Below are 23,096 nucleotides of genomic sequence, written 5' to 3' on the forward strand. Positions count from 1 at the left end.
AGCCTATCATGGCTAGATTTCCAAAGTCAGCCGTGATAGGCTACGTAAATCATCACGAAGCCTATCACGGGTGACTTTGAAAAAAAAAAAAGCGCGTACGCAAATGGCGGTGCCCATGGGGCACCGCCATTTGCGTTCCTTAGTTTGGCATGTCTAGTCTACGTAAAGATTTATGTAGACTACGGCGAAAATAAGGGCAACGCAAATAGCATTCCCTTATTTTCGCCGTAGTCTACGTAAATCTTTACGTAGACTAGACGTGCCAAACTAAGGAATGCAAATTTTTATTTATTTATTTATTTATTATTAAATTTATTAATCGCCCATCTGGCTGGTCACCCAGCCACTCTGGGCGATGTACAACATACAATAAAAGCAATAAAAACATTTTCTAAAATACCCTAACCCACCCCAAATGCCTGCCTGAACAACGACGTTTTTAATGCACGACGGAAGCTCATTAAAGAGGGGGCATGACGGAGTTCCCTAGGGAGGGAGTTCCACAGAGTGGGGGCCGCCACAGAAAAGGCCCTCTCCCTCATCCCCACCAGTCTAGCTGTCCTGGCTGATGGGACAGAGAGAAGGCCATCCGAGGCTGATCTTGTTAAGCGGCCTGTCTGGTGCTGCTGGAGGCGCTCCTTAAGATAGGCTGGGCCGGAACCATATAGGGTTTTAAAGGTCAAAACCAACACCTTGAATTTGGCCCGGAAAACCACTGGTAACCAGTGCAACTCCTTCAGCACTGGAGTGATGTGATCTCGCCGGCGGCTGCCTTTAATCAGGCGAGCCACTGCATTCTGTACCAGCTGCAGTTTCCGAACCGTCTTCAAGGGTAACCCCACGTAGAGCGCATTACAGTAGTCTAAACGAGAGGAGAACAGGGCATGTACTACCGATGGGAGCAGATGGTCGGGAAGGAAGGGGCGCAGCCGCCGTATCAGATGGAGTTGATACAGCGCTGTCCGGCTCACAGCTGACACCTGAGCTTCCATGGACAGCTGGGAGTCCAAAATGACCCCCAGGCTGCGGACCTGGTCTTTCAAGGGTAGCCGTACCCCATTCAACACCAGGTCAACATCCCCTAGCCTCCTCTTGTCTCCCACCAAAAGTACCTCCGTCTTGTCAGGGTTCAGCTTCAGCTTATTCCTCCCCATCCAGCCACTCACTGTCTCCAGACATTTGGACAGGGATTCTACGGCCAACCTTGGTGAAGATTTGAATGAGAGGTAGAGCTGCGTGTCATCCGCATATTGATGACACTGCACCCCAAACCTCCTGATGATAGCCCCCAGCGGCTTCACATAGATGTTAAATAGCATTGGGGAGAGGATGGAACCCTGTGGCACCCCACAAGTAAGTGGCCACGGGTCCGAAACCTCCTCTCCCAGTGCTACCCTCTGGTACCTGCCGGAGAGGAAGGACCGGAACCACCGCAATACGGTGTCTCCAATGCCCAACCCCTCCAGGCAGTCCAGGAGGATACCGTGGTGAACAGTATCAAAAGCCGCTGAGAGGTTGAGGAGAACAAGGAAGGAGCATTCGCCCCTATCCAGAGCCCTCCTCATATCATCTACCAAGGCGACCAAGGCCGTTTCTGTCCCATGCCCAAGCCTGAAGCCCGACTGAAATGGGTCTAGATAATCAGTTTCTTCCAAGTGTGCCTTCAACTGCACCGCCACCACCCGCTCAATCACCTTGCCCAAAAATGGCAGATTTGAGACTGGGCGAAAGTTGTTCAGAACTTGAGGATCCAAGGAGCGCTTCTTTAAGAGCGGTCTTATCACTGCCTCCTTGAGGGCTGGTGGCATCACTCCCTCCTCAAGGGAGGCATTCACCACCGCCCTGCTCCCCTCACCCAGTCTCTCTCTGCAGCCCATAATGAGCCAAGATGGGCAAGGATCAAGTAAGCAGGTGGTCGGCCGTACAGATGAAAGCACCTTGTCCACTTCATCAGGAGGAAGAAGCTGGAACCGATTCCACAAAACCAGTTTGCCACAGGCCGCCTCTTGCTCACTAACTGTATCCACAGCGTGCAGAGTAACACACGTAATCTGGTCAATTTTATCTGCAAAGTGCTTTGCCAAGGCCTCACAGGAGGCCTTAGAATGCTCCAGTGGTTCTGGAGCCACAGGACCGACCAGGCTCCGGACCACTTGGAACAGCCTCCTGGGACAGCCCCACGGGCGCCGCCATTTGCGTACGTGCTTTTTTTTTTTTCAAAGTCACCCGTGATAGGCTATGTGACGGTTTACATAGCCTATCACGGCTGACTTTGGAAATCTAGCCGTGATAGGCTACATAAATCATTACGTAGCCTATCACGGGTGTGTGTTTTGTTTTGTTTTTACTTTACTTTTTTTTTCGCGGCCGGGTAGACGGGGCGCTCCTCCCTGGCCTGAATTTCGGCAGCGAGGGATGGGGTGCCTCCCCCCCGGCCTGAATTTCGGCCGGGCGAGGCGGGGCACCTCCCCGCCCTCGCCTGAACTTCGGGGGGAGAACTGAAGCGCCTCCCCCCCCACTGCGAAGCAAGCTGCGGGACCAGGTAAGTCCCTTTTGTCCATCCCTGATATTCCATCATTCTGTTCCCAACTTGGAATGGTTCAAAGGGTGTACATAAAAAGGATTGACCAAATAAAATAAAATATACTTGTGTTATAAGGCTCAGACGTACCTGATCACTCAGTGTTGGATTTAAATCCACCTTCATAAAACGAAATGTTATCACAGGTGTGACCGAAACCACAGTAGTCAAGACGATGACGAGCCAAACATTTATCTGACCCAGAGAACTCCAAGCATTTCCTATATTAACACAGGAGAATCACATACAGATTTTTAGGAATACCAGGTGGGTGATGATAGCTTGCAGTTGTGAGACATGCTAAGTAATCGTTAATTATTTGGGTTAACATATGTTTCTACTTCAAAAGTGCTTGGATTTTTTTTAGCTATACAGAAATACTTACTTTAAAAAATAAACAAATAAATAAAAGAACAACATTCTTTGGCAACATCTAAAAATCCAGCATCATACAAAATACCACACATATTCCAGAAGATGATATAGATTTAGTGTTGGCATTGAGAAACACAGAGAATAGGAAAAAATGATGTGCACTGCATGTCTGTTTCCTCATAGGATTGCTCAAAATTACTCACTCTCAGTTCCATTTCTGTAGGAACAGCCAGATTTTCTCTGTGTGCATGTGTCTCTTAAAACTTGTGAAGAAACACATACGCCACAAATTATATTTGTATATATTTATTCAATAAATAAATATATGTATACAGATATATATTATATGTATTTGTCAGTTGCTTTCATGGTTTCCTCCAAGGAATGTGTAGTTTGATTACTGTGCTGAGAATTCTCTCATACAGTACCAAAACTGCCCTCACAGAAGGATAGTTCCCAGGGTTAGAGAACATCTGTTAAACTTGGTATAAATGGATACTATAGATATATCCCAAGAATACTAGAAGCACAAAGTTGAAGGGACTCTAAGGCTGCCTATACCAATGCCCTGCCTCAATCCAGAACTACATGCATCACAACAGAGAACAGGAGTAACACATTAAGGGAGCAGTCCTATGGCCGCTAGTCAGCAGCTAGACAGCCATAGGATATGTCGGTTTCTGGGAACCAACCTTGGAACCCACGCTCCAAGGTTGGTTCCAGGAGAACTGACCTTTCCCCCATCGTGCACTGCCATGCAGGCAGGTTGGAATGGCCCCCTGCTTCGTGCTTGGAAGAGAAGCACAGAGCAGTGAAAACAGGGTGTTCTGGGGGGCGTTCTGGGGAGCGTTCCAGGGTAGGGAAGGCGGAAATGCCGGTATGACACATCCTATGTGTCCTCCGGCAGCTGCTTACCCCGCTCTGCCGTCCCATGGCTAGATACCTGAAATGAGCTGTCTAGCTGCAAATGCAGGGCGGCTGAAGCATGGAAAGGAAGATCCCCTCCGTGTGTCTCCTGCCCTCCAATGGATAGGTGGTCGCCTCCGAGTTCGGAGGCAGCCGCCTATCCGCATAGGATTGTGCCCTAAGATGCTTGTAGTGCTCCAGATGATTCAAATTTGTGAACCAAGCAGGGCTGGCCCAAGACATTTTGCAGCCTGAGGCAGAGGACCAAATGGTTCCTCTCCCACCCACCCCTTCCATGTACAAAAGCTGACCAGACTGGCATCTAAATCATACTTCAAAAATGGTGACAGGACAGCATCCTCTTCTGCATCTCAGGACAGCCAGCTAGCTTAAGGGGTACAGGGCAGGCCACGTCACACAGACACACACACAGACACACCTTTGTCTGCTCACTGTCCCTCAGCATTTGCCGCCTGAGGCAGCTGCATCACTCTGCCTAATGGTAGGGCTGGTCCTGGAGCCTATCTATATAAAAAGCAGTCTCATGAATTCCTTTATCTGGCCCCAGCTGCTCCCTCATGGTCAGTTTCCTCCTCTCCAGTGAAGACCTTCCTCACAAGCATCAGATCTCTTGTCAGGAGTTCAAGACTTGCGAAGAAACTCTGCATGTGGTAGGGAGGTGTCACATGATAACCAGTGCTAACAGTTGAGAGGTAGAAGATCATCGTAAAGAAGCTGCTGGAATGCATCAAAGATGATGTGGCAGACTGGTTCTGATGAATCCAGCTAGAGTGGGAGATGAACCTCTCATTCTGCATTAATATCCCCCTTTGCATATGTAGTGCACTGGTTATGTGCCAAAACTAATGTGATATTCCTTACTTCTGAGTGATGAGAAGTCCAAGGACAATGCTCTGGAGTGGTTTTTTTTTTTTTCCTTTGGATAAACTGGAGAGTTTATGGAGTTTTTGTAGTATCTGTATCTTTAGAATTTATGCTAAATCAGTGTAGTTCGGCTTCTTGGAAAACTATTGATCAAAGCCCAGGGTCAATGTGGCAGTGTGGGGAAGGGGGCAATGTGGTAGAGTGGCTGTGTGTCTATGTGGGAAACCAGTTCCCATTCAACATTGGGGTCTCATTGTCTGGCCTTGGGCAAGCACCATTTCTCAGCTTCACTTACCTTTTAGCTTATTGTGAGGATAAAATTAGATACCTTACAGAATGGTGAGAAGACAACCTAAATATGCACCGGTATGCCGATGTCACCCAACTCTAGCTCTGTCACTGTCTGATATCAGTAATGGACTGAATGAGGGTGAAAAAAACTTGAAGATTAATCAAGATAAGACAAGAGGTGCTTTTGGTCAGTTGAAAAGCATATTGGATAACAGGGATTCAACCTGTTACACTCCCCTTGAAAACTCAGGTTTGCAGCTTGGGTGTATTCCTGGATTCAGCCCTGAGCCTGGATGCCCACATTACAGGGGTGGTCAGGAGTGCATTTGCACAGCTAAGGCTATTGCAACAACTGAGCCTGTTCCTGGAGATGACAGATCTGTCATAAAAACATAAGAAGAGCCCTGCTGGATCAGACCCAGGGTCCATCTAGTACAGCGTTCTGTTCACCCAGTTGCCAACCAGCTGCCCACAGGAAACCCACAAGCAGGACATGAGTGCAACAGCACCCTCCCACCCATGTTCCCCAGAAACTGGTACACATAGGCAAACTGCCTCTGATACTGGAGGTAGCATATAGCCATCAGGACTAGCCATCAGGAGGTAGCATATAGCCATCAGGCATGTAACTAAGGCCTACAGTGACATATGCCTTCGTTATATCCCATTTAGACTATTTATTTATTTATTCATTCATTCCATTTCATTTCATTTCAATACCACCCAATAGCCAAAGTTCTCTGGGAGGTTCACAGAAATTTAAACTATGAAGTACAACACAAAACAATATAAAATATGAAAGCTTAAAACTACAGTATAAAAGTACAACCAGAACAAACCAGACTAACATGCTGTATGTGGGGCTGTCTTTGAAAAGTGTTTAGAAACTTCAGCTGGTCCAGAATGCTGCAGCCAGAATATTGACCAGAGCTGGCTATAGGGAGCATGAGACTCACTAGTTACATGCTCCCTATGTACCTTCACTGGGTACCGACTGATCCATTGCCAAGCACAATAGAAAGTGCTGGTTATGACTTATAGTACCCTACATGGCTTGGGACCAGGCTATTTGAAAGACTGCATTCTCCCAGAGGAGCCAGCCAACTTTTTAAGAACTTCAGGAGAGGCTGTTCGGTCTCTCCCACCACTATCAGAGGCACATTTGGCAGGGACACAAGAGAGGCCTTCTTGGTGGCTGTTCTCAAGGTCTGGAACTCCCTGCCAAGGGTGGCCAGGCTAACTCCGTTTCTGTTGCCCTTCAGCTGACAGGCAAAGATAGTTGTGTTCAGACAGGCTAATAGTGATTAAGGCGAAGCGCTGCTGAAATAGGCTTTAATCTAGTGGGTGCTGTTACTTGTTTCTTACTGATGTATTTTTATTTGATGAATTGTAATGTTGTCATTGTAACTTTGCTATTTAATCTGTATTTTATCATTAGCTGCCTCAAGCACTGTTTTTAGTGGAAAGGTGGGATATAAATTTAATTAATAAATAAAAGAAATGCACACGCACTAAACACAGTTCAACCGTATGACCCCCAAGTCTTGGATTTCAACCTGAATAGTTGAATAGTTCAACCCAAATAGTTCACAGTATATTTTTTTCACAGTAGGTATTTCTGGGCTAAAATAATTGAAGCACTTGCATTAATAAATTAATTAATTCTGCTAGTGTGTCAGGAGTCAGGGCTTCTACCTGCAGCAGATTCTGAACCTGGGATCTGAGGAACATCAGGTGGGGGGATTCAGCCTGTGTCCCACAGCCTATCGCTGGCCAGAATTGCAAATTGCAAAGAAGCCCACTGGGAACCATAGCAAGCTGCCCTATACTAGTCAGACCATTTGCCTATCAAGCTCTGCATTCTCTACAATGACTGGCAGCAGCTGTTCAGGGATCTTCAGCAGGGCTTTTCCCCCCTGACCAGCTACCTAATCTTTCTACCTAGAGATGGTGGGAAATGAACCGGGAACCTCTGCATGCATATCTTGTGCTCCACCTCACTGAGTTCCAGTTCCTTTCCACTATAGTGACACTGCCTGACCACTATAAAAAACTTCCAGGTCAGGATTGTTCACTGGATGGGCCAAAAGTGGGGTCTTGTAGTTGTGTTCTCTGTGCAGGATTGCACTCACCTTCATGTCTACCTATGCTTCTGTCGCCCCTCACTTCCATCTCTCTGTCCCTCTGGCCTTGCCTTCACCTTGCTAGCCCCCTCCCAACTAGACAGAACTGGGCCCAACACAGTGCTCAACAATGATCCTTTGTCCCCACACACAGTGGAAATAGAGCTGTTTGGACAACTGTTTGGACCTCTCAAACTGTTTATATTTGTCTTGGGAAGTGGTGGAGACACATTTTCTAGCCCTTCCAGTGATCAAAGTGTGAGTGGAAATGTAGAACACATAAGCAAGGCAGGATTGGAAGTTGTTTAAGGAAGCCTGGGCCAAGGTTCAGATAATGACAGGTATCCCTGTTCTGGAAGAACTCCAGCAGGCCCCAGCTGTTTTTAGTGACATAAACTTGTTTATCTCAAAGCTTCAAATGGCATGACAAGCTCCTCACCCTCCAGGCAACCTTCTGTGTTTTTCTTTTTTAAAATAAATAAATAAAGCATCTTTGCTTCCTTTTGCTTGCTTCTGGCTACCAAAACTACTTTTTGTGAAACAAGAGAGTCATCCTCTAACATTTGCACAGTCCATCTGGGGGCTTAGCAATTCCTGGCAGTGCCTTATGCAAGAGGGCTCTTGCGTCAATGACATCTTCCAATAGTATGCACTCTTGACCACACAGTATGCAACATTATGGGAATCCAGTCTCTCAAGGGCCCCTAGAGAAGCATCCTCAGTGCATACCCATCAACGCTGGAATTTCTATTCCCTGACGATGTGCCAAAATACAAGCCTGTTGACATTTTTATTTAAACTGGTGCTCAGCATCCAGGGTTATGGTAGGACAATTAGCATGTAAGTTTATCCACCCCAAGCCCTTTGAACAGGGTGAGCTATCAGCATGATAGATCAGCCTTCTACAATCTGGTGTCATCCAGATGTCTTGGATCTCAACCCACAACATTTCTGACCATTGGCCATGCTGGATGGTGCTGATGGGTTGCTGATGGGAACTGAAGGCAAAAACATCTGGAGAGCATCAGGTTCAAGAAAGCTGCTCTATCATTCCTATAGCTGATTCCATTCAAAGAGTGGATAATCATATGTTAATTATCCTATCATAACTCTGGACAGGTTGGGGAAGGCTGTGATTAGATCGATAGATAGATATAGATAGATAGATAGATAGATAGATAGATAGATAGATAGATAGATAGATAGATGTATGTATGTATGTATGTATGTTGGACTTGGACCAGGGCTTAAATTTCCAGTCATGAAGTTTATTGGCTGGCCATGGTGGGGCGGGAAGTAATGCTGATTCAGCATATCTAACTTTATAGGGGCTTCATGTGAAGATAAAATGGATAAAGTAACCAATACACACAGCTCTAGAAGAAGGGTGCTACACATTATACATGCGATACATAAATATTTGCAGAAGCATAAGACTTTACCCTCATTGTTGCTGTTGCCTTAAGCATCGTTAGTACTTAACATTAGTTAAGCATCATTAGGTTTGCACTAGAGAATTCACCATTCTTGTTAACCAGTGGAAAGGTTACATGAGCAACATGGTACTTAGTAAAAGACTTACCTACAAAAGGGAAGTGCTTTGGAAATAAATAAAACATGCTATCACTATGCATCGCAAATAAGATTGCAAAATACACTGCGATGCTACCCCAGATGAAGAAATGATTGATGTGTGTCCAGTAAGTGGTATCCAAGGCAATCTGTAAAATAAATAACACATAGGTAAGCCTAGTGGCAACAGTGCTTTAAGTTAGGGTGGGCAGAAAGTACATCTCCAGAGTTTTGGACTTCAGCTCCCAGCATTCCTGACCATTGGCAAGTGCTTCTGGGAGTTGAAGTCCCAAACATCTGGAGATCTACCTGGTCACTCAGGTGGTAAATGTGTCTCTTGGCTATACGACTTGCAGGTGAGGGCTAGTATGATTGAATGCTCCTACTAGATGTCAGGGAGAAAAGTTCTTCTAACCTAGTTTTCTCCTGGACATACTAGTTGTCTATATGCAGGGAATTTTTTTTTATTTTTGGATAGAGAAGCATTCAGTCATAGGAGCTCCTACCTGCAATCTGAAATAATACAGTCAAATATCAGGCCATCTTCTTAAAGATGCTATCACCTAAAATCGTACTTAGCAATGGTTATTATAATTTTTCAAACAAGGCAGAGAGAAAGGAAGTAAAAGTTAATAAATGGCACACTGCCTTGTTGTGGCGAAGGGGCTTGCGTAACTCAGTGAAGCCATAAGCTATGCCGTGCAGGGCCACCCAAGACGGACAGGTCATGGCAGAGAGTTCTGACAAAATGTGGTCCACTGGAGAAGGAAATGGCATCCCACTCCAGTATTCTTGCCAAGAAAACCCCATGGAACGTATCACAAGGCTAAAAGATAGAACGCCGGAAGATGAGCCCCTCAGGTCGGAAGGTGTCCAATATACTACTGGGGAAGAGCAGAGGGTATTTCCAAGGAGCGCCAGAAAGAGTGAAGCGGCTGGGCCAAAGCCAAAAGGACACTCAGCTGTGGATGTGTCTGGTGGTGAAAAGAAAATCCGATGCTGTAAAGAACAATATTGTTTAGGAACCTGGAATGTCAGATCAATGAATCAAGGTAAGCTGGAGGTGGTCAAACATGAGATGGCAAGATTGAACATCGACATCTTGGGAATCAGTGAACTAAAATGGACAGGCATGGGCGAATTTAATTCAGGTGACCATCATATCTACTATTGTGGGCAAGAATCCCTTAGAAGACATGGAGTAGCACTCATAGTCAACAAAAGGGTGGGAAAAGCAGTACTGGGGTACAATCTTAAAAATGATAGAATGATCTCAGTATGAATCCAAGGCAAACCATTCAACATCACAGTAATTCAAGTCTATGCCCCAACCACTGATGCTGAAGAAGCTGAGGTTGATCGGTTCTATGAAGACCTACAACACCTTCTAGAACTAACACCAAAAAAAGATGTCCTCTTCATCATAGGGGATTGGAATGCTAAAGTAGGAAGTCAAGAAATCACCAGGATAACAGGCAGGCATGGCCTTGGTGTACAAAATGAAGCAGGACAAAAGCTAATAGAGTTTTGCCAAGAGAACATGCTGATCATAGCAAACACTCTTTTCCAACAGCACAAGAGACGACTCTACACATGGACATCACCAGATGGTCAATATCGAAATCAGATTGATTATGTCCTTTGCAGCCAAAGATGGAGAAGCTCTATACAGTCAGTCAAAACAAGACCTGGAGCTGACTGTGGCTCAGGTCATGAGCTTCTTGTTACAAAATTTCGGCTTAAATTGAAGAACGTAGGGAAAACCACTAAACCATTCAGGTATGACCTAAATCATATCCCTCATGAATATACAGTGGAGGTGAGGAATAGATTTCAGGGATTAGACCTGATAGACAGAGTGCCTGAGGAACTATGGACGGAGGTCCGTCACATTGTTCAGGAGGCAGCAACGAAATCCATCCCAAAGAAAAAGAAATGCAAGAAAGCCAAGTGGCTGTCTGATGAGGCTTTACAAGTAGCTGAGGAAAGAAGGGAAGCGAAAAGCAAGGGAGAAAGGGGAAGCTATATCCAACTGAATGCAGAGTTCCAGAGAATAGCAAGGAGAGACAAGAAGGCCTTCTTAAATGAACAATGCAAAGAAATCGAGGAAAACAACGGAATGGGAAAGACTAGAGATCTCTTCAAGAAAATCGGAGATCTCAAGGGAACATTTTGTGCAAAGACGGGCATGATAAAGGACAAAGAAGGCAGGGACCTAACAGATGCAGATGAGATTAAGAAGAGGTGGCAAGAATACACAGAAGAACTATACAGGAAAGATCTGAATGTCCCTGATAGCCATGATAGTGCGGTCACTGAACTTGAGCCGGACATCCTCGAGAGTGAAGTCAAGTGGGCCTTAGGAAGCATTACTAACAACAAAGCTAGTGGAGATGACAGTATTCCAGCTGAGCTATTTAAAATCCTATAAGATGATGCTGTTAAAGTGCTGCATTCAATATGCCAACAAATTTGGAACACTCAGCAATGGCCGCAAGACTGGAAAAGGTCAGTTTACATTCCAATTCCAAAGAAAGGCAACGCCACAGAGTGTTCAAACTACCGCACAATTGTGCTCATTTCACATGCCAGCAAGGTGATGCTCAAAATCCTACAAGCTAGGCTTCAGCAGTTTGCGAACCGAGAACTACCGGAAGTACAAGCTGGGTTTCGAAGAGGCAGAGGAACGAGAGATCAAATCGCCAACATTCGCTGCATCATGGAGAAAGCAAGAGAATTCCAGAAAAACGTCTATTTCTGCTTCATTGACTACGCTAAAGCCTTTGATTGTGTGGATCACAACAAACTGTGGCAAATTCTTAAAGTGATGGGAGTACCAGACCACCTTACCTGTCTCCTGAGAAACCTGTACGAGGGTCAAGAAGCAACAGTAAGAACCAGACATGGAACAACTGATTGGTTCAAAATTGGGAAAGGAGTACAACAAGGCTGCATATTGTCACCCTGCTTATTTAACTTATATGCAGAGTACATCATGAGAAATGCCAGGTTGGATGAATCACAGGTCGGAATTAAGATTGCCGGGAGAATTATCAACAACCTCTGATATGCAGATGATACCACCCTAATGGCAGAAAGCGAAGAGGATCTCAAGAGCCTCTTGTTGAGGGTGAAAGAGGAGAGTGCAAAAGCTGGTTTGAAACTCAACATTAAAAAAACTAAGATCATGCCATCTGGCCCTATCACTTCCTGGCATATAGAAGGGGAAGAAATGGAAGCAGTGACAGATTTTACTTTCTTGGGCTCCAAGATCACCGTAGACGGTGACTGTAGCCATGAAATTAAAAGACGCTTGCTCCTTGGGAGGAAAGCTATGGCAAACCTAGACAGCATAGTAAGAAGCAGAGACATCACCTTGCCGACAAAGGTCCGTCTAATCAAAGCTATGGTTTTCCCAGTAGTAATGTATGGCTGTGAGAGCTGGACTATAAGGAAGGCTGAGCGCCGAAGAATTTATGCTTTCGAACTGTGGTGCTGGAGAAGACTTACGAGTCCCCTGGACTGCAAGGAGGTCAAATCAGTCAATCCTAAAGGAAATCAACCCTGAGTGCTCATTGGAAGGACAGATACTGAAGCTGAAGCTCCAATATTTTGGACACCTAATGCGAAGAGAAAACTCTGTGGAAAAGACCCTGATGCTGGGAAAGACTGAAGGCAAAAGGAGAAGGGGACGGCAGAGGATGGGATGGCTAGATAGCATCACTGATGCAATGAATATGAACTTGAGCACGCTCCGGGAGAGAGCGCAGGACAGGAAGGCCTGGCGTGCTATGGTCCACGAAGAGTCGGACACGACTGAACGACTGAACAACAATAGTTCTAGGACATTAAAATCAGGTTACTGATTTACAATTAAATATATGACTTAATTAAAACAAAAAAATCACAAGGAACATTTTCAGCAGTTGGTCCTTGAATTTATACACATGTTATATATTTACATCACAGATTCACTAACCAGTTAATCCAAAGATTTAACCTAGTTAAATTAACTAGACTAGCTGGTTTTATTGGAATAAATTTAACTGGGCTGTGGATTGTTAAACGTGTCTGAAGAGTCATGCAAGGCCAGGCCTAGATGGGAGGCTTTCGACCATCCCGCTTAGATGGGTCTTTGATTTGCCTTTTAAAATTATTAACATTTTATTTTTCTGAAATTGACAACAAGAGGCATAAAATAAGTACACAACAATTACCTCATTCCAATGTTGCTAAAATAAAGTTATAAAATAAAGACAAAAACAGGGAAAAGATCAGGGAAAAGAAGAAAGCTGACTAGATATAACAATCTGTGTATCATTTATAGGAATTCTTATGACAATCCATTTTTTAAACATTCTAACTTAACCCCTTCTATTTATTTACTTATTCTTGATTAATAATTGTTAGTACAACCCATCTGCTTTCTATAAAGAAGAAAAGGATTACCAATCATCATGATTTACCAATTCGTCAACAGGTCTTTGGTTTGGATTAATTATGGCACCCAACTACTCTTGATTGTATTTGGCTGCTGGTGGTGGTGACTTTTTGTGCTGCTCTTCATTGGAATTGAATTGTTTTTTCCTTGAATTGTTTTTGTAATAACTTGATGCTGCTTTGGAGGTCTTTGGACCCCAAAGTGGCATATAACATTGAAAATAAAATAAAATGGAGCGTATGGGAACACACTGCTACAGGATGCGGTACCGTTGCTGTAAAAGGGGATTAGACATACTCACAGAGAATAGGTTTATCAATTGCTGTTAGCCAAAATATCTAAACTGAACCTCCATAATCAGAGGCTGTGCATTGGGGAACAGCAGTGGAAGAGGGCTGTTGTCTTCATGTCCTGTTTGTGGGCTTTGTGATACACAGATTGTTAAATCCCCACTGACTGTGGGAATGGGAAGCAGGATCTGGACTAGATGGACCCCTGGTGTAGCAGGGCTCTTCTTTGTTCATAAAAATTAGTAATCAGATCATATAGATTTAAATTTAAACAATGTATTTTCAGTCTTGCTGGCATTTATTCATTATTATTTCATTTATATCCCAACTGTTTTCCTCTTGTAAGGAACCCAAGGCGGCTTACAGGCCTGACAACAACCCTGTGAGGTAGGTTAGGCTGAGATTTAGTAACCGGCCCAAAGTCGGAGGAAGCCTGGCATCAGTATCTGGCACCCATGAGCAGCTGCCAGGCCCCAGTATGCGGGGAGGGCCCACTGGACTTGCTGTGCACAAACACACACCCTGACATGCCAGGTAGCTGGGTTTATGAGCCACCATTTCAATTTCCACAATGCCCTAGATGTAGCACCAATCTGGGGCATTGTGGGAAATTAAAACAACTACCCACCGCTGCCGCCACCAGCCAGAGGGCTGACCAATGCCAGACGAGTCCCACCAAAGGTCACTTTGTTGAAGACTTCCTCAAACCTGGAGCTGGTTCTGTTTGAGCTCCACCTTGGGGGTAGGTTGGGCTCCACTAACAAGAAGTGCATGGAGGACACAAGTGCAAAGCCAAGAAGGTCCTTAAAAGATTAGAGATGCATTGCACCTCCCTGGGATCCTTGTCTCTTCTCCATAGAAGCTAATGGGCATTTTGCTAGGTTTCGGTATTATGACAATACAGAACATCATGAGAGGATATCAGTTGTAAGTTCTGATCTTAAGATCATGCATTCTAATTTGGCAGGGTGTGTGTATGTTTCTTAATGCCTACTTAAAATGGGCTGCATTGAGAATAAGCTGCTTTAATAATCAGATTAGGACCACATACAATCAAAATACTGTATTACCTGAATGCTGACTACAATGATCAAAGAGGTTGCAATGGTGACTGCAAAAGACTGGTAGTCAGCAATATGGTTCCCATCTTCTCCAGCTGCATCATAAAATGCCCCATAGGGAATGAAGAAAAGAACAACCGAAGTGTAGATTCCATGTGCTATGCAGATGAAAAATCTATGCTTGTTGAACAGGAGATTTAATTGCCCAGGTTCGTACAGCTTTGGAAAATTGAGGCCGTTCTGCTCATCCACATCCTGAAAAATATGTGTTCACTTGAGTTTCAACTCTATTGGCATCTGTGTTCATTTCCAATGTATGTGACTTCCAAGGTATTGTTCCATTCATTCTAAACTGGGGCTATCTGATAGGCAGGAGATGTTCACATTAGGTATGACCTCAGATCTCTTCTTGCCCAAACTCTAAAACTTTTTCTTTACTTTTGAGTGACGATGTGCATCCAAGTTATAAACTAGAGGTCACATTAAATACATGGCTGAAGAGTATGACAACCCAAGCCTTACTCAGGTGAAGGCAGCTATGGAAGGAGAAGCACCTACAGGTAGGGATGGATTCTCATGCAGACCAGATGTCTCAGCTCATTCCCCTCTAATAGTTAACTAGGAAAAAGAAAATTAACTAATAAATATTGGGCAGGATTGGAAAGGGACAAAGATAGATGCAAAGTATGCATACAAATGAGGTGATTGACTAAGGTGCATTCTTAGAAATGAGTGAGTAGTCTAACATAACTGCATCTCATAGGCAGAGGCACCTGGGAAGGAACCAGGGACTCTGACCAGGGCCTGTGCGGCTTACTCCACTGGGACAGTTCCCAGGGCTAAGGGAATTACCAGCCCAATCTCTGCTACACTGCAATGACCCCGCCCCATATGGTGGCCAAACCTGGAACTGTGGCTCTTCAGTCTAGGTGACCAGGTGACCTGAGGAACCAGTAGGGTACTGGCTGGCTCTGTATAACTCTCGCTCCTCAGTCAGAGCAATCTGGACTGAGAACAACACAGATTGCCTTGATGCACCAAGCCTCTGCCTGATCACCAGCCTGCCCTTCAGCAATGTAATCTGCTTCTGGACTCTTTGATCCTTTTCTGCCTGTGTGGAAAAAAACTGACCCCAGCCCATCTCAGACTTACGCCCCCTTCTCCCGATTGCATCAGTAGCAGCCCTCAAATGAGGTGTGATGGGACCCAAGGATAGAAATGAGATGCTGAAAGATCCTGACTAAAAGAAAAGGTGGTTGTACTGTGCAGATCTATGAAGGAAGATTTCATCCAATCAGGTTTCCAGTTTCTATGCTCCATGGACCTTCTGTTCCTCTGGGCTGCAGTCAGCTTTAATATAGCCTTAACAAACTGGCTACATGCTAAATCCTTAATTCATTCATTTATTACATTTCTATACTGCCCAATAGCCAAAACTCTTTGGGTGATTTACAAAGATTAAAAACCTTAAAAATACAGTATTATGCATAATATAAAAACAGTTTAGTTACAAATTTATTTACAGAGCACGCACGCACACGCGCGCACATGCCCACACAGACACAAACAATATCCCATGACCTGATTAAAAACCTATCATATGCTGCCAAATGCCAAAGTCTTCTTCAACTACACATTTTTTTGGCTTGGGTTATGGTTTCAGCCATGAAAGTTAGGCATAATATTGGATCATAACGCTTGCATGTTGACTCCTGATCCAAATCAAATCTGGCTTCTTGTTCCCCTGTGGGGATTCCTACAGAATCCTAGGTGGGGATGTTTTTGGATGGATATCATTACAGATATCATCTAATCAGGAATAAGCCAAACGTGTACCTGATCAAACAGTCCCATAGCTAGTACAGGCAGAGAAGTATACGCAATGTTGAAGAGGGTGATAAACCACTGGTCATAAACAGTCTGCAAAGATAACACAAACAGTGAGTTAACACATATAATTATCCTGTTAATTGCTTTCTATTGCAACTTTTTAAAAGTTTGTTTTTGCATAACAGCATTTTACTCTGTAGGACAATGGCATCTTGAAAACTGTTTCTTTCGGTGAAAGGGATGAACTGATAGCATCACATCAGCATTTTGGGTTGTAAAACAAAAATAAAAGAACAGCCAATACACGATCTACAGTTCCTTAGATTCTTTGGTAATGTTATACTAGGGCGTAATTCTATGCATATTTAGACACCCCCAAAAGTCCTACAACTCACAGCATTCTCAGCTGTAGGACTTTTTTCTGTCTAAACATGCATAGGTTTGCACCCTTAAAAGCTTAGGGGGAGGGGGAATAGAAGCTGTAGTGAGGGCAAATAATTTTTTTAAATGTTTGTTTTGCAACTCATTCGTTTTGATAAGAGAGTCTAGGCACATGATGTTTGGTTGTTCTGGGCACATGATATTTGGTTAAGAAAGCTGAAAATATGGTATCTCAATATGGGGCCTGTTGAGGACTTTTATTTTGGGGAGATTTCTCAATTAAGTCTTCGGCATGAACACTCTCCTCACCACAAGGAGAAAATACCCAACAAATGGGACAGTGGTATGGCTTTTCAAACACTGTAACTCTTTGGCCACCCCACTGAAGCTTCATTTTTTTCTGGCACCAGATCAGCTACTCACAGAGATGATGTGGGGAGGAAGTAACAAATGCATTATACTGTACCTGGGGCCTGCCTCAGCCATTTCACTGCTCTTAATGGTTGCTCTGCATGATACAAGAGATGCACCCTTGATCTGTTGGAGCATGGCAGAAGATGCTAAGGGCAACACGAAGATTGCCCCAAGCCACATGTCTCAGATAGCACATAGTTTCACTGATGCCCCTAAAAAGACAGATGTTTGCTTGCCTTGAATGGGCAGTCAGGGTGGTCCTGGATGTTCCATGTGCATTGAGACACTGTATTTCCTATACAACATGCAATACAGCTGGGGCCAGCCTAACTGCCCATGCAAGTCAGTCCATCTACCCAGCTTTAGAACTCCATTTTTTTTCAGGGACAGACAGAGTTGTCAGAGATGTCACCTTCAAATAAATGTGAAAGAAATGGATCAACCTTGCAGGGAGGGAAAGAGGCAGATCAGCCCATATGATTGCTGTTCTTCCTGGAGCATGAAAACCTGAACTGGCCCAAGATGTAAGCAAGACTTTGTTAACCTGAAAGTTCTTTCACAAAGATCAGTATAGATCTACGCTTTGTTCTTCGCAGCACGTAGGTAAGCCGGGAGCCCAGCTGGTAAAGTCACACGACTAACAATTTGTGATATTCTTTAGTTAAACATTGCATTCTGTGAGACAGACCTCCTAAGAATCCATCTAGTAAAGGTCATAGTTACTTATATCCTTACATTCCTAAAGTTGTAACGGGATTTATAAACATACGCTGTCTTCAGAAACAGCGTTACAGTATAAATAGGAGGTGCCCTGCTCATCTGTTTTTCATTTAGACAATTAGCAACACTGGAGAAATGTACAGAGTTGAACAGCAAGTTTTCTTGCTGAAACATTAGCCAGCCACTACATTAGCAGAGGACTCTGGGGAATAACACTGGGTGGGTTAGATGACCATTTCACAGATAATCAGAATCTATGAGGTTATCAAAACCTTTGAGAACAGACAAGCACTCACAGGCTATTTTCAAAAAGGCTCTTCACCCTGAGTTTTTTATGGTTTGGCACTAATGCAAAAAAATAAAATAAAACAAAAAGTATATTCTTGGGCAGGATAATTGCTTCTACATTTTGTTAAGAAAGCTTTTCCTTGGAGCCCTGTGTGACAATGGCTGTGTTTAGATGATTAAGACCTCAGCTTAACAAGTTGAGATATGCACGAGTTTCAGGTACCCACACACAGCTGCTTTGCTCCTCCCTTCACATGAGCGGAGAAACAAGCCAGGAACTCCAGTTCACCACAGCTTCCCATTATGCCCGAACTGGAAAACGATGATTAATGTCTTCTAAACCATTGGCCAGAATATATGGCCACGTTGGCTTGTGTATCTTGACCTGTTTGGAAACCATTAAGCAGGGGTGGGCAACTTGTGCCCCTCCAGATGTGACTGCAATTCCCATCAGCCAGGATAGACAATGGTGAGGGATGATGGGAGCAACAGTCCAATTGTAGTTCAACTACAGTCCTGGCTTGTGGAACATCTGGGGGGCCACAAGTTGCCCGCCTCAGCTATTAACCATAGATCCCAGTTCAGTAATGGGAAGCTATGGTTAACCTGCAGTCATTTGGAAAGTTGGAAAGCTTTTCCAGGGAAAAGCCTTGGTGGGCTAGATTTGGCCCATGGAGATCCAGCCTATTTGCCACCACCAGCTCTGGCCAAAGAAAGAGGGGGCTACTGTATTACCAGCCAGACCAGCAAAGAAGCCTTGCGAGGTCATGTGGTGTACTGATTAGAATGTTGGACTGGGACTCAGGAGACCTGGGTTCTAGTCCCAACTCAGCCATGAAGTTCATTGGGTGACTTTGGGCCAGTCACAGACTCCAGCCTAACCTACCTCAGGGTTGTTGTGAGGACACAATGGAAAGGATAAGGGTCATGTGCACCGGTTTGGGCTCTTTGGAGCAAAGGTAGTATATAAATGTAACAAATAATAAAAGAAAATGTGTTAAGTATTACGAAAAGCATAACAGTCAGTGTATGAGGCGCTATTTCCAGAAACTCATACCTACTCGTAATTTAGTCTGCTGACTTTTTTGCGGGGGGGGGGGAGGGGGGACTGATTTAACGGTTTTGACTACACAGATCTGACTATACAAACACTTGATAAAATTCACATTTCAACAGATAAAATCCCTTTCAGTATGGGTAGAATTTTTTTGTTTTTTAAGATCATTAACAGCACAATCCTATATATGTCTACTCAGAAGTAAGCCGCACTGATTCAAAAGGGGCTTACTCCCAGGTATATGTGTATAGGATTACAGCCCGAGTGTAGTACAAAAATAATTATCTTGACATAGTTAAAGCCATATTATACGAGTTTTACTTATGCATCTGGACTGCACAATTCAGGGCTTTCATTTTCTTTCATCTCCTAAGAACAAACCGGCTTAAGAAACACTCATATAATTAAATACACAGAAGACACATTTTGTTTTCTGGCTTGTAAAACTAAATGCCAAGACAATCCTACCTGGGCTGAAAAGCCACAGAAGAAACCGAACCAGAAGTGCACCAGAGTGAAAGCAACATTTTTGTAGAAGAAATAACACAAGAACTTGCACATTCGGAAGTAGGACCATCTGCCATGAACAAGCAAGAGCCTCTGAAGGTATCTGAACTGTGCAAAAGAGTAATCGCTATTCAGAATTGCTTGGCTGCCTTCTTGGCCATGGATGCCAACACCTATGTGGGCACCTGCAAGCAAGTAATCAAAAGGGAAATGAGTAGTTGCACCAACATGTAAAAATTTAAACAGGCAGTGCTTCATGTAGCTCAGTGGTGCAGTATCTGCTTTGCATGTGGGAGGTCCCAGGTCCAGCGCCTGGCATCTCTAGGATGGGCTGGAACAGACCCCGTCTGAAACCCTGGAGAGCCACCGCCAGGCAACATCGACAATACTGGGCTATGCTCACTACGCTGTGCATCTAAGGCCCTCCTCCAGGAGCCTCCTCCAAGGGAGGCTCAGAGGGCGGTAACAGGGGAGAGGGCGGTAACTAGGGAGAGGGACTTCTTGGTAGTGGTCTCCCACTTATGGAATAATCTCCCTGGCACCAACAGTGTCATCTTTTCTGTGCCAGGTTAAAACTGCCCTCTTCTCTCAAGCATTTGGCAGCATGTAAGGAGTCTCTTTGATTGTTACTGGCTGATTGTTTTAAATTGTTTTAGTTATAAGTTGTGTTGTGTGTGCTATTTGTTCTATGTCATTATGTGAATGGTTTTATACTTTATATAATGTATTTTAATAGTTTTTTTATTTTTTGTGAACCGCCCAGACAGCTTCAGCTATGAGGCGGTATAGAAATATAATAAATGAAATGAAATGAAATGGGCAACTGGTCTGACAAGGCAGCTTCCTCTGTTCCTGTCTATGTATTGCAATTCAGTGACACATTCACTGGAAAACTGTTCCTACACATAGAGTAACAACAGCTGACAGAAGAACAGGGCAACAGCATAGTTGTTTATTGCATAAATGTATATTTGTTGTTGTTCAGTCGTTCAGTCATGTCCGACTCTTCGTGAGCCCATGGACCATAGCATGCCAGGCCTTCCTGTCCTCCGCTCTCTCCCGGAGCGTGCTCAAGTTCATATTCATTGCATCAGTGATGCTATCTAGCCATCTCATCCTCTGCCGTCCCCTTCTCCTTTTGCCTTCAATCTTTCCCAGCATCAGGGTCTTTTCCAGTGAGTTTTCTCTTTGCATTAGATGGCCAAAATATTTGAGCTATAAATGTATATACCCGCCTTCAATACACAGAGCAGTATCGAGCTGTGTCATTCCATTAGTGTCATTCCACTAGCTGTGTCATTCCACTAGCAGAAACTAGGTTCTGAACTATGTGCAAGAGAAGAATCCAGCTGAAGTTACATTTGAGCAAGCACAGTTGCGCAAGCAGTCATGCATTATGCTTGTGCAACCTGTTGTGCAACTGGTTGCACATTCCACTTGTGCAACCCGCTGTGCAACTGTTTGCACAGCCAGTTGTGCAAACATAATGGCAGCCACTTGTGCAACGGGAAGATTCACTGGAGGTCCACTAGTGTTACTTGAGTTTGCGGAATGACACCATTGGAATACTGCCCAGTGTGTTTCCATGGCAGTTATAAACTCATTATAACCATCTGAAAGGCTTTACAGGAATAAAAAAAATTTAGAGAAAAATCATGGCATAACACCCAGCAGGTTAAAAAGGGAACACAGGAAACTGCTTTATACTGAGCCAAACTACTGGTCCATCTAGCCTTGTATTGTTGATACTGACTCAATTGACATGGCATATATCAAAGCCCAATTCCTTAAATGAGATTAAGCACGATCTTGAGGCTCCAGTCCATTGCCTCAGGACGTAACTCCTCCACAGCTTCCATACAGAGATCCTGTGCATTAAAATGCGGGCTGGTTTCGGTCTCTTTCCCACAACAAGCTATCTTTTAGGCATCAAGTTAAGACCTATCTCTTTTCCCAGGGATTTGGCAGCACATGATGAGTTTTAATCGGTCCTGGATGTGTCTTTAGTTATGACTGATAGTTCAATGTTGTTTTTAGTTATATGTTGTTTGTGTATAGTGTCTGTGCTTTTATGTGCTTATTTGTAAATGGCTTTTAAACTTTTTATATTGTGCAATAAATAATAATAACAAGCCCATTTGTGTCTCCTCAGAAGTAACTCCCATTGCAGTCGATGAGGCTTGTCTTTGAATGCCCACATCAGAACTCACAGAGATTCCCCATCTATTGATATGGCACATGTAAAAGCCCAATTCCTTAAGTGCAATTAAGCGACCAAGCAGGATTACGAGGCTCTGATGAATTGCCTTAGGAAGAAAGTACTTCACAGCTTCGTTATAGATATCCTGTGGGTTACAATGGGGGCTGGTTTCCATCTTTGTGTTTACTGCTGTCTTTCCCACCACAAACCCATTACTGTCTTGTCAGAAGTAATTTCCGTGTGGTCAATGAAGTCCTCTGGGTTAAAATGGGGGCTGTTTTCCCTCTTTGTGTTCTCCCTCCCCTTTCCCAGCACAAGCATATGTGTGTCTACTTGGAAGTAACTCCCATTGTGTTCAATGAGGCTTGCTCCTGAAATGCAGGTGCATCTAGACTTCCAGGGGAAAGGAGAAAGGGAGGAAAGGGGGGAAGCCTCTCATCACAGCAAGGCTGATTCCTTTTTAAAAATCTGGTACTCCTCCATTAGCTTCTCCTTCCATTGTCCTGGAAACATGGCTGAGGAGGCAGGAACACTGATGAAGTAATCAGACCCAACCCAGACTCCACTCAGACTCCACCCAGCCATCAAGAAAATAATTCAATTAGAGCTCAGTGGAAACAGCACAGAGCCCCAGACTACAGTGATGATAAGCCGGGTCTTTAAGGGCTGTGGAAACAGGAAAAGGAGAAGATGTGGTTGGGGAAACATCGCAACAAAGTTGAAAACAAAGTGAAGCCAATAGCGTGGAAACACGCCCCAGTTTGCCATCTGGGAAATGAGTGTTTGTGATCAGCCATGCCCAGCATGGCAGCCATTTTTATGTATAGGCAAGCAGCCTCCTGTGGCAGCCATTTTCTGAGAGTGCCCACGACACTCTCAAAATTCCAGATATGCCCACTGACCCCAAAAGGTTGGGGATCCATGATGTAATGTAATTGACCCAAGCCTTCAGAATGAGGCATGACATACATTAAATAAGTTCAGTAAAATTAACAGTTACCAGCTTCCAAGGTTTTGGGGGAAGCAGACACATTAATACAGTAAACAAGCTCTACTGAGCCCATTGGAACAAAGTGTGTGTGTGTGTGTAGGGGGGATTTTTTATACCAAAGTGGTGTTATGCATCCAGTGTCTATCCATCCATTCCTTTAGCAAGAGATCAAAACATACTTTA

The 23,096-nt window shown here is 44.1% G+C and overlaps 1 protein-coding gene across 1 annotated transcript in view; it reads right to left on the reverse strand.

Moving 5' to 3' along the window:
- The window catches only part of ATP8B4 (ATPase phospholipid transporting 8B4 (putative)), a 153,737-nt gene that overhangs the window by 4,199 nt on the left and 126,442 nt on the right, over positions 1-23,096 (reverse strand). The window contains exons 23-27 of the mRNA XM_084817150.1: positions 19,684-19,907; positions 16,362-16,445; positions 14,535-14,780; positions 8,744-8,882; positions 2,672-2,802 (exon numbers count right to left, since the gene is read on the reverse strand). Of these exons, the coding sequence (XP_084673276.1) occupies positions 2,672-2,802; positions 8,744-8,882; positions 14,535-14,780; positions 16,362-16,445; positions 19,684-19,907 (824 nt within the window). The remainder of the gene's footprint in view (positions 1-2,671; positions 2,803-8,743; positions 8,883-14,534; positions 14,781-16,361; positions 16,446-19,683; positions 19,908-23,096) is intronic.

Source organism: Heloderma suspectum, chromosome 11 (genome assembly GCF_057233095.1).
Source record: "Heloderma suspectum isolate Gila_16-S chromosome 11, 16-S_ref, whole genome shotgun sequence".
NCBI classification, from domain to species: domain Eukaryota; kingdom Metazoa; phylum Chordata; class Lepidosauria; order Squamata; family Helodermatidae; genus Heloderma; species Heloderma suspectum.